This window comes from Sesamum indicum, linkage group LG4, assembly GCF_000512975.1.
Source record: "Sesamum indicum cultivar Zhongzhi No. 13 linkage group LG4, S_indicum_v1.0, whole genome shotgun sequence".
Taxonomy (NCBI): Eukaryota; Viridiplantae; Streptophyta; class Magnoliopsida; order Lamiales; family Pedaliaceae; genus Sesamum; species Sesamum indicum.
This window is the reverse complement of record NC_026148.1, coordinates 1260384-1271643: the sequence shown is the minus strand read 5'-3', so window position 1 is coordinate 1271643 and position 11260 is coordinate 1260384. Positions and strand designations below refer to the sequence as shown.

General features: G+C 36.8%; 1 protein-coding gene across 4 annotated transcripts; it reads left to right on the top strand.

Moving 5' to 3' along the window:
* LOC105159789 lies at positions 324-10630 on the top strand. 4 transcript variants are annotated; one of them, XR_847628.2, is made up of 9 exons: positions 324-705; positions 1319-1714; positions 2007-2083; positions 2184-2576; positions 3386-4835; positions 6189-6283; positions 7612-8490; positions 8537-8641; positions 8797-8924. XR_847628.2 is itself a non-coding variant. In XM_011076976.2 (9 exons), exons 1-9 carry the CDS (start codon positions 498-500, stop codon positions 10424-10426), a joined length of 3282 nt encoding a protein of 1093 aa, XP_011075278.1. In that variant the 5' UTR covers positions 324-497; the 3' UTR covers positions 10427-10630. The 4 variants fall into 4 exon arrangements, 3 of the variants coding, with proteins under 3 accessions (XP_011075278.1, XP_011075277.1, XP_011075279.1); XM_011076976.2 differs by lacking the exons at positions 7612-8490; positions 8537-8641 and adding an exon at positions 9798-10630 and having other exon boundaries at positions 3386-4060; positions 4172-4835; positions 8797-8941; XM_011076975.2 differs by lacking the exons at positions 7612-8490; positions 8537-8641 and adding an exon at positions 9798-10630 and having other exon boundaries at positions 8797-8941.

The following is an 11260-nucleotide window of genomic DNA, read 5'->3' as shown; positions in this document are numbered from 1 at the left end:
TTTGAAAATATTGTTTCTATGTAAATACAATATATATATGTATTGAGTTTAACATCATTATATTTTTTTATACGTACAAATTATTCAATGAGATGATGTACAAAACTGAAAATTTATGTTAATTTTTTGGCTAACTTCAGTATCTTTCGTCAAACCCTAACGATATGGGGTTAAGTGTAAATAATAAATATTCGGAGAGGATATAGTATAATTTAGGAATTTCTTTTAAAAAAATATAATTTAGCATTTTTAGAGGGTGTTTAAGAGTAATTAACTATTTTTTTTTATTATTACACATATAAAATAAAACGAGAGGAGATAACCATCCGATGTTTTTGTGCAGCGCCGATGTATGTAGCATCTCGATTCTCAATTCTCAAATACCCAAACGTTTCAAACTTTGAAGCCTTAGCTTCACGGTTGCAAGCGTCAATTTATCTTCCTTTCCGCAAATAAAACTGGAATCTGTATGAATTCTATCAAATAGATACACACATATGTGCGCCTGGATAAGTAATCTTAATCGCAGTGCTACACTGCTGCTGCTGCTGGCGGCGCTTGCTCTTTTCTCCAGTCACATCGTAGATTGTGGCGGCGACGCCGGCGGTGGAGGATCGGAGTTGCAATGGCAGACCCTAACCAAATTGAACTACTCCTCTCAGATTATGCTCCATCCTCACCTCCTTCTCCTCGTAACCGTCCCATGTAATTTATAATAGTCACTTCTCTGCGTGCATTTCTATGAGCATGTTCTCGGATGAATTAGACCTTAAATTTGTCGTTGTAATGCGTGTTTTAGTTTGAATTTTCGATGGAAAAAGTGCCAGATGTGATTTCCGTTATTTATTTATTTTTTTTGGTGATGGAAAAAAACAAGATGTTCCGTGCATTTTTCCCTGTGAGCTACCCATGGCTTAATTTGCTGGCCATAGAGAAAAGCGGTGATCTTTTGTGGACCCGTAGCTTATACCAAGTTCAATAGTTCTGTGTTCTTGCAGTGGACTGGGACACTTGTAGTGATAGCCATTAAGTCTCAAAAAGAGGCACTTTACATAATTCTTATTTATTTATAGATGGCATGGTTGTGTGATTTCCTACAATAATGTTATTACCTAAAGAGTGGAGAATGAAAATGTGACATTGTGGACAGTCTCAATTGTTCTTCTTATTCAATTACAGTTCCTAGACAAATCTTCTCCAGAATATCATGTGTGCGAGACATGTGCCTTACTCAGAATAGCTGCCTGTCACATCATCTTGTATGCTGATTTTCATGTTTCCTCATTTAGCATTTTCCATTAATTTAATCTTTCACCAGGGTCAGGTGAGTCAAGGTCCCTTATGAAGGAATTGGCTCATATGGTTGCAACTGATGAAGTGAGGTTCGGTACCTTGAAGCTTATGGTCTTGTACAGAAATGTAGAGAGGATGTTGGCTGATGCACTTGGTGTTAGTGATGGAATAACAGTCTTTTACTACCATAATACTCTCTCTTACAAATATTCGGGAAGACTTCGAGGGCAAAACATATTATCCTCTGTGCATTATGTCATGTCGCTTTCTCCTAATGAACTACCTCTTAAATCTTTAACCACTCCAGAAGAATTGAGTGATTTCCTTCATTCAACTGATAAGGCTATAGTTGTCATGGACTTTTGTGGATGGACTGCGAGACTGCTGGCTGCAAACAACAGTATGACTGAAAGTGATTTGGGTGTGTGACAGATGCCATTGCTTTATCCTCTTACTTTTTCGTTCTCATCTTATTGTTTCTTACTTGCCTTAATGCAGCGAAAGACTTTTAACACTCTATCATATATACCATACTGAGTGGTTAGCGTCCCACATAACACTTTTGGTAGGGTGAAAGAAATATCTGAATCTACTTGCATGTCTTTTGGCCAAATGTGATAAAGAATTATGTAAAGCAGTTAACACGAGAACTAACATATATTGCCAGTTCTATTCTGCTGACATGAGGCTGAGAATGAAAAATTTTAAAACAGGAAAAGGTTATTTTGGAGCAGACTTCAAGAAAGGGAACAATGTAACTGTTGCTGCAGAAGAGAAGGCTAACAGGAAGGTGGATGGTAGTTTCTTACTTCTCAACATTATGTTACTTAGTAGAAGTCATGGAAAACGTATTATTTTGATAAATATAATTATTTTTTGTATGTGAATAGGGTATGGAAGATGACAAGCTCAGTTGTGGTAGTGACAGTGGATTTAGTGGAATATCTTGGCCTAGTCAGTTCACCTCTGTAAATCATAGTCTTGTGGAGGCCGAAAATTCGACATTTAGTGCTGGAGACTCCTGTACTTTGTATGAGTTCCAGCAATTTGAAATGTTCTTGCAGAAGTTGATTACAGTTGCTAGAGAGTTCTTCTTACCTCCTGAAAGGGTCAAATTTTCTGTGGTTCAAGAAAGATCACTTCTTTTGTTGCTAGATATTGAAGAGCCAGGTTCAGGTTTGATGACTGTTCATTTTCCTGGATGTCCGAGTTGTTCAAAGGTCCTTAAAGAAGTTGATGATTTAAGAACAGTCCTACAAGCCCAGGCCTCGCCAGTTTTAGAGGCAAGTTCTCTCATGTTTTTATTCTATATTGTTATATCTCTTTGACATCAATGATTCTCCTGATGTCTATGCCAGGTTTTGTGAAATTGTAGAATGTTATGTTAATATATCATGAACTGTCCATTTCACATCTTGATTGAAACTAGAGAATTTTGTATTGCATTTATTTTCATACAGTTAAATATTCTACTCCCTGGCCACACGAAAGAGACAAAAATCCATATGATGCCCCCCGAACACTTTAAGCCAGGATCAGATGAGACAAACATTGATAAAATCTTACTTTAATGTTATGGATGTCATCTTTTCTTGGGAGAACTTATTCACTTTTTGATGGCTTCATTCTTTTAGTGAAAGGAAGAAACGGATACCAAAGAAGTTGTATTCACCTCTCAATTTATGTAATGCAATCTCCATACCCTCTAAATTATAATTCATAACTAACAATTTGTTTCCAATTTCTGTTGTTTGCCTTCAAAGGAAAGGGAACAACTTTCTGGTATTTAAGATGTCTAGAGGAGCATGGGTGTACTTCTGTTTGCTTTTAGCTCAACAACAATTAGGACAATGTGCTGGTCTATACACATTTATATCTCTAAATGATAAAACATTCGCTTCATCAGTTCACCAGTACAATGGGGCTTTATTCATCAAATATGGGTTGCACTGGCTTTTCATTTTAACAAACCTACTGATCTCTATTTTCACAGCCATACGTTCTTTCTTCTTTTCTTTAATTGCTCATTATACTTGTATTGTGCAAATTTGTTCGCTATACTGCTTATAGATATTTTTTGTGCATTATGCAGCTGGAAGATGATCCACAAGGAGTTGAGGCTAGTTTACCTGAAAAAAGCCCAACAATGCTTCTTTTTGTTGATAGGTCATCTAACTCCATGAAAATAAGGCTAGAGAGTCAGAAAGCTCTCAATGCTTTAAGAGAGCTAGCAGAACGCACTGAGATGTTAAATCTGAATTGTGGACAATCCACTCTCAGGAATGGCAAGACGTCAATTGAAACAAATCGAGCATCATGGAGTATCCCCAAACATCCGAGAATTAAGCCTTTTGCAGCATCACAGAAAGTAATTCTCAACGACAAGATGTCTATAATATTAATGAATGAGGGTCAACAAGTTACCTTAGAAAATTTAGTTCCTGATTTGCAAGGAAGCTCTGTGCATGAGATCTTAACTTACGCACTCAAGCGACAGAAGGAGCTAAAATTAAGTTCACTTGCCAAGGATGCAGGATTTCAACTTTTATCCAAAGATTTTGACATCGAAGTTGTAGAATCTTTACCATCCCATACGGAGGATCCGTCTAAACGAGTTTCAGTAGAAACACCTATGTGTAATGGTGAAAGTACTGATATAGACAAGAAGCACATTCCAGCTTTTAGTTCCAGTAAATTGCATGAGGAGTTACCTGATCAGTCTGATGTTAGTGAGGATCTGTCTAATCGAGTTTCAGGCGAAACACCGGTTAGTGACCATCTGGAAACTGCTGATATATATAAGCAAATTCCAGCTGTTAGTTCCGGTAAATTGCATGACGAGCTACCTGATCCTTCTGATGTCAAATATATTTTGCAGGAAGGCAAAGAAGATTTTTTAGATAAAAGTAGCCTATCACCAGTAGAGCATGAAAGTGGTCATCATAGTACAGGTATGACAACTGATAGCACTGAAAGATGGAATGTCAGGGAGAAAAGATATTCAGGATTCGATGAAAATGCAGAAAAAGGTTTTACTGGTTCTTTTTACTTTTTGGATGGTCAATACAGATTACTTGAAACTCTAACTGGAGGAACAAAGATTCCATCAGTTGTCATAGTTGACCCAATTTCTCAGAAACACTATGTCTTACCCGAGCAGTCAGTTTTCAGCTACTCTTCGCTATATGCGTTTGTTAGTGATTTCCTTAGTGGAAAGCTCCCTCCATATCAACAATCAGCTGCTATAGTTCCTAGCTCGAGAGATTCTCAAAGACCACCATTTGTTAATCTGGATTTTCATGAGACGGATTCTATTCCTCTAGTTACTACCAATACTTTTGCTGAGCTGGTTCTTGGTAGTAAATCTGATCGCAAGAACTCTGGCTGTCCTTGGGATAGAAATGTGTTGGTTCTGTTCAGCAATAGTTGGTGTGGGTTTTGCCAGAGGATGGAACTCATTGTTCGTGAAGTGTACAGAGCAGTCAATAGTTATGCCAATATAAAGATAAATAGTACGAGGAAGGAGAAACTAATGCTGACAGGTAGTAGAAAGTTTGTTGCTTGATGCTTTGTTCTATAACTTTTTACACATTGATTGGCCCTAGGAAATTTGTTAAGATTTTTGTAATTATCTTGGACTAAATGGGAAAGTTGTGAATGGTGAAAGTTTTGGATTGAAGTTATGTACTAGAATTCGAAATGGTAAAATGAAAGTGGATATTCCTTTTGAAAATTAGTTCTTTATGTGTATATTATAGGACCCACAGTCTCTGTCATGGTTGGCATCACAAATGTTTCAATAAATTTTGAATTAGTGGAACTGGGAAGCAGGAGGGGCGTGCAGGCTTATAACTGCTGCCTAGAACATCTATTTGATGGTCGAGTTCAAGGGAGAAAGTATTATGCACCTCAAGAGTTACTCTGCCAATCATTATTCCAAACCAATGCATACTCTCTCTCTATAGATGTTTGTGTATGTGTGAATTATAATTGTGCTTGAGTGCTTGCTGCATGAGTATGCAAAGGCATGTATCAGGTACACAAGTATAAACGAGTGTCTATTATGTTGCAGTTGGGTACTTTAATTTGACTGGACAACTTTAATAGCTGTTGAAAATTCTGAATTATAGGGGAGCTTTTGGTGCTTACCTGTCATTTCATCGAGAATTTCACATGGAAAATGGAAGTACAGTTGCAGTCGTCATAAAATCTAGTGACTACGGGATTGAAACACACCATTCTTGATGCACATAACCATATAAAATTTCTGAGGAATTTTGTTTTAGTTAGTGGATCAAGGGAGTTAGTTATGAATGTGTTAATGATAAATGCAAGAGAGGAGGCTGTGATTTAGTGGCAGATAGTCACTTTTCTTTTTCCTTGTTGAATGAATTCTTGGTACTGATTGAAAAAACAGTATCTCCGTATAATGTGCTTTCTTATGCTAAAAGGAAAATGGTAAAACTGGATTCTTCCTCTGCCCCTTGTCTTCGGTTTTGGTCTGAAACCTCGTGAAAAGTTGCACAGACGGTATCAATTTGGGCCAGTATGGGTCAATTTGCTCAACCTTATTCTTCTATTTTCATTGCCCTGGAAATTGTTGAATAGGAAACTAGAAAACATAATATTGTCAGTACATGAAAAGTTTAGACGTGAATCAATAAAATTATTACTCAGTTCTCATGATATCTTAATTTTCAACTGTTTCTTTATTGTTTATGAATTAAGCTTTAACCTTTATTCTTGTGCCTTTTTATTATGCTTTTTACATGCATAGACAAGATTTTATGTAAAAAGTTTTGTTACTCATGAGTCTTCTATTAGTAGCATGAGTATCAATAGTAATTAAATGTTAATGTGCACTGATTCTGATCATTGGCTTAGATATTTGGCAGAATATGTTGGAGATGCCGCATTGAACCTTCCCCTTATTTATATGATGGATTGCACACTAAACGATTGCAGCTTGATCGTAAAACCAATACTGCAGGTGCGAGTTACAAAAATTACAGATTAAATTTTTTTTGTGCAAATCACATTTTGCTGACTTTTATATGGCGGGAAAGGACTAATATTATGTGTTTCCAAGTTTCAATGACTTGGGATATCTTGGATTTACATTTCTGCTGGATGACTCTTATTGTATCCTATTTCTAAATATCATGTGGTATGAAAGAATATATGCGGTGAGAAGAGGTAAAGGATTTGGGAACAACATGCTGTGCATCACATTTTAAAGTTGACAAGATCATTAGTGATGAGATTGGATCTCAAGCAGATAGGTAAACGATCAAAGAAACTTCCAAATTCCTGTGGAATAACAAAGAAAAGTGGAGGATGATGATAGATTTATCGAACATGGAAATCATGGAGTTTGGTGGGCCCATTTTCCAAATCTGCAATCTTGTGCATGGTATCTCAATTGTATAAGTGATCCAAAAACTAAGAAGAAATGGAAACAAGTATCCTTGATAATTTGGTCATCCTAACTGAGACTACATAGGCTTGAACAGTTATATGTACTAAGCACAATGGTAGTTGTTCACATGCACAAAGGGCTCTCAAGTTTTCTTTGTTGAACATTGCAAATGCTCAAAAGTTTTTGAGCACCTGCAAAGTTGCTACCGAATCATTGAAACCAAGGTAAAGGTTCTAGAAACAGTTTTGGAATCTAGGCTCTCCACACTCTTGAATATCAGTTTGTGAAAGGCTATAAAACTTACTACATACTTCCCATTAGTTCTGCCAAAGAAGTTTCTCGGGGTTGATATGCTTGGCATGTTATAATTTTCCAGCTATCCAAATGGAGCACCAAGTAAAGGAATGTCAACTTTCATTCCCTTCTCTTTCTTTTCCCCAGCAATCAAATAACACCGGTAGGAATTCCCTTCTGCATCTCTGCATGGTTCGGTCTATATAGCATTCATGTTAAGTCCTCCTACATGGAAGCCGCAATTAGCATTTTTTATCATGAAGCTTCCTAGGTAACAAATAAGAGCAATGTGTAAGTTTGTTTTCTAGAAGCTTGGAGTCTCAGTGCAGCATTCTTCATCATGTTTTCCTTATTTTTGTTTTTGTGTCAGAGTCGCATGATTCAGCCTTGTAGCTTATTAATTTGACACTATTTCTTTGTACAGATTTTTGCTCTGTTATCAATTGGTAATCCATTTTGTCCATGTCAAAATTTTTCGAACTTAAGTTCTGCATATTCTACATCAGTGTTTAAGTTGTCCACAATTTCATTCCTATTCTCTATGATCCTCAAAACTCTTGTGAGTGGCAAGTTCTTCTGAATTGAATTTTTCTTTCTGTGTGCAGCACTCAGTGGTTTTCCTTGTGGGTTTGAGGTTTGCTGGTTTTACTGTTGATTATCCTCTAGCACAACATGATGTTTTCTGTTTGCTCATGCAATGAGATTTACTCCATTAGTACAGTTCCCACCCGATAATATTCTGGAAATCCATTGCTGAATCTTTTGAAACAACTCAGAGTCCGGAGGAGTTTAAATGTTAAATATGACAAGTGATGGTACTACTTTCATGTTCCTAAGGTTGCTGATGCAGGAAGCTTGTGTATGCTGGTACACATAAAGCAGATGCTTACATATTCCTTTCTCTAGGTCTGTAGGCCCAGATGACCAGGTACCTTCCCCATTAGACCAGGCAACTGGATCTGGACCGAGTAATGTGTTTTTAGCTCTAGTTCATGCCTTACCCACTGAAGCTTTAGAAAATGGTTTAAGGCTGATCTCGATACCTAGTCCTAGCTAATTACCCAACTATCCAACTAAACTTGACCTAATCCACTCAATCCCCTCTGCTTGCCATACATATGTAGTAGACAAAGGCAGCCTTTTCTATATAACCCTCCTCTCAATGGAACCTAGAACCTCCTATCCAACTCAATCTCCAGGGAATGGAGAGAGATTTCCTTTGTGGCAGCCTTACTAATTCGTATTCGTTTTTGAAGACAAGAGATCCTTGCCTACTGAATGGGATTCTCGAACAATGGAAAGACCCCGTATTTTTGTCATAACTTCTTCTTTCAAAAAGCAAGGAAAACCACCGCCTCAGTATACCATACCACAACCATTATGGCTGGGCCAAAGCCTCTCTTGATCAGGACTTAAAAAACATCGATTAGTGTGATACGCTGCCACACCAGGTCACAAACGCCGTTAGTCAGTAATGCTGTGAGGTGGGTCTCAGCTGGGCTAATGGTTAGTGGCTTTGGCTCTGCTTAGGTGGGTCTCAGCTGGGCTAATGGTTAGTGGCTTGGCAGTCCTGCAGTTGGGGGGAGAGATGTGACAATGAAGCTCCCTGATTAGATCTGGTCCTGTCTGTAGGAGGTAGAAACTTACTCACTTTACAAGACAATTATCTCTAATCATCAGCTCTATTTTTTGCGGTGGCTAGATCGACATGAACTAACAATTGGTTTTAATTTACCCTGTGTCTATGGATTCCTTATCAGTTTATTCATATGATGAAACTGAATTTGCAGAAGGAAGTTTATCCACTTTTGCTGTTATTCCCAGCGGAAAGGAAGAACAACACTGTGTCTTATGAAGGAGAGATTGCAGTATCTGATATCATCAAGTTTTTGGCTGCTCATGGGAGTCATGTTCTAGATCTTCTCATGGATAAAAGTAAGTTTTGTAGATTAACTGTTCTTTGTCTTTTCCATGTTTCCAATGTCAGGTTCATCCATGCAGAAGATGACATGGATGGACTCCCCTTTTCCATTGACTTCTGAAATACCTTTGGCGTGATTTGGATCATTTCAGTGTGTGTTAGTTCCAATCTCATTCATCAGAACTTATTTCTGCTGACCTTGCCCATTTAAAAATTTAACTTATCTTGCAGCATTCATTACACATCGCTTGTGCTGATGAGGTTTTCCTTTCTCCTGCATCATTCATTAACTGTGGCTTTACCGAAAACAATGTCAAATTTGTTAATCCTTCAATGACCTGGATCCTTTTGAGTTTACATACCTGTAATAAGGTGCAGAGATTCATGTAGCTAACTTTGCCTTGTCATCATAATTTCCATATGTAATGGCGACGGAAGCATATTTAATGTGCGTGCAAAACTTAATTATTTATTATATTTATTGTTAAATAAAAGATAAGAAAGATAAAAATGAATAAAATGATTAAAACTGGTAAAATTAATTAATCTTAAATGTGCATGAGTAGAGCATTATTGATAGAATTTATTAAGAGATGAATATTGTGGAAGAGATAAGTCTATTTCAGGAGATTTTAGTCAATCATATTTTGTTAACTAAAGTTAGTTAGTCTAAAACCTTGATAAATTAAGCATGGGAAGACGATTCAGCAACTATTTTCAGGTCTAGGGGCTTAAGGGGATTGTATAGTTGGTGAAGGCGTCTATTTTTCAGTTGTCTCCTTGAATTGTGAGTTACTGTGTTCAAACTCAGAGACGGTTTTTAGTTACTGAAAGCTGACTTTAGTGGAATGCGTCCTTTTCCTGTCTTAGGTTCTCTACAGGACCAGAAATCTATAAAACAGGGTCCAGAGAGTAGGAGCTTGCACCACGAAATTCTACTCAAAGACAGATTGCAAAATGCAGGAGTCAAATACCAGTTCAATGCTGAACTTGCTGTAAGTTCATATCAAAGGCCTCAGTTATTTGCTGGTTGTGTTCTGAGTGCAACAGATAAGCTTCTGGATGCTCATCCATTTGACGAATCCAAAATTCTATTAGTGAAAGTGCATGAAAGCACGGGATTTCAAGGTCTGATTATTAACAAACATATCAATTGGGACTCTCTTGAAAATCTTGAAGAAGGATACGAATTGTTAAAGGAGGCACCCCTGTCTTTCGGAGGCCCTGTTATGATGCGTGGAATGCCTCTTGTTGCTTTAACACACAAATTTACTGAAGGCCGATCGCTTGAAGTTCTACCAAACATTTACTTCATTAATCAACTAGGCACACATAGCCTACTCGAAGAAATTAGAGCCGGGAACCAATCTGTTTATGATTACTGGTTCTTTCTAGGCTATTCTAGCTGGGGCTGGGAACAGCTATTTCATGAGATTGCTCAAGGAGCTTGGAACATAAGCAAAGGCAATCTGGAACAACTGGAGTGGCCATGGAAGTGATACAGAAGGCCATCAACCAGTTTGTCCGTTGCATGCCACTCGAGCTTATTTAGAGTTTGGTTATCAGGTTCCTTTTCCTTCTATAGTTACTTTTTGTCCACTAACTATGACTCGTTATCATTAGTGATAAAGAGCCCAAGGACATGATTATGACAGGGAGTGTTGTGGAACAGTTAAAGAAAAAGCAGTTTCTGGCTTTAAACAGCTGTTTTGGGGGGTTTTTAAGACCACTGCATCTACTTCTGAAATTAAGAAGGAAAAAAAATCACTTTTTGAGCAAAGGCTAGAAGCAATTTGAATTTCGAGTGAAAATTGTCAACAGATTCAAATTTATATCATGCAGCATAAGCGTAGCAGTCTTGTCTTGTCTGCTAGTAGATGTAATTTAGTGCAAACCGACTTGCTTTAGTTTATTTACAGCTAAATTATAACAAATTCTCTTGAGATTTGACATAATTATAAATTTAATATTTAAAAAATTACAAATACCCCCTAATATTTAATGAAATTATGTAATTTTTAGATGAAAGTATGAAATTATCAACTTAGGTCCTAACTGTATTATTTATTTTGAACAAAATAAAATTTGTAAGAAAAAATTAGATGCAGTGAATGAAAAAATTTGAAAAATTATAAAATAATATTATGCACTTAGTCAATAAAAAATCAGAAAATATTGAAATATAAATAAAATTATAAATTTTAGTCCACAATGGTAATATTTGTTAGTTCATCATAAAAATGGATAAAAATTCAGTGGAGACTAATGGAACAGTTAATTGTTAGATAGTAGCTAAAGTCAGGAGGGTATTGGTAATTTTCAAAATAATGAGA

What these genes read in the sequence shown, in the direction of transcription:
- LOC105159789 (XM_011076975.2), top strand. Translation starts at nt 498, where the DNA reads ATGTGCGCCTGGATAAGTAATCTTAATCGCAGTGCTACACTGCTGCTG. An exon ending in TCTCCTCGTAACCGTCCCAT is followed by an intron (nt 706 to 1,318) that starts GTAATTTATAAT and finishes ATCTTTCACCAG; the next exon opens with GGTCAGGTGAGTCAAGGTCC. An exon ending in AAGAGAAGGCTAACAGGAAG is followed by an intron (nt 2,084 to 2,183) that starts GTGGATGGTAGT and finishes GTATGTGAATAG; the next exon opens with GGTATGGAAGATGACAAGCT.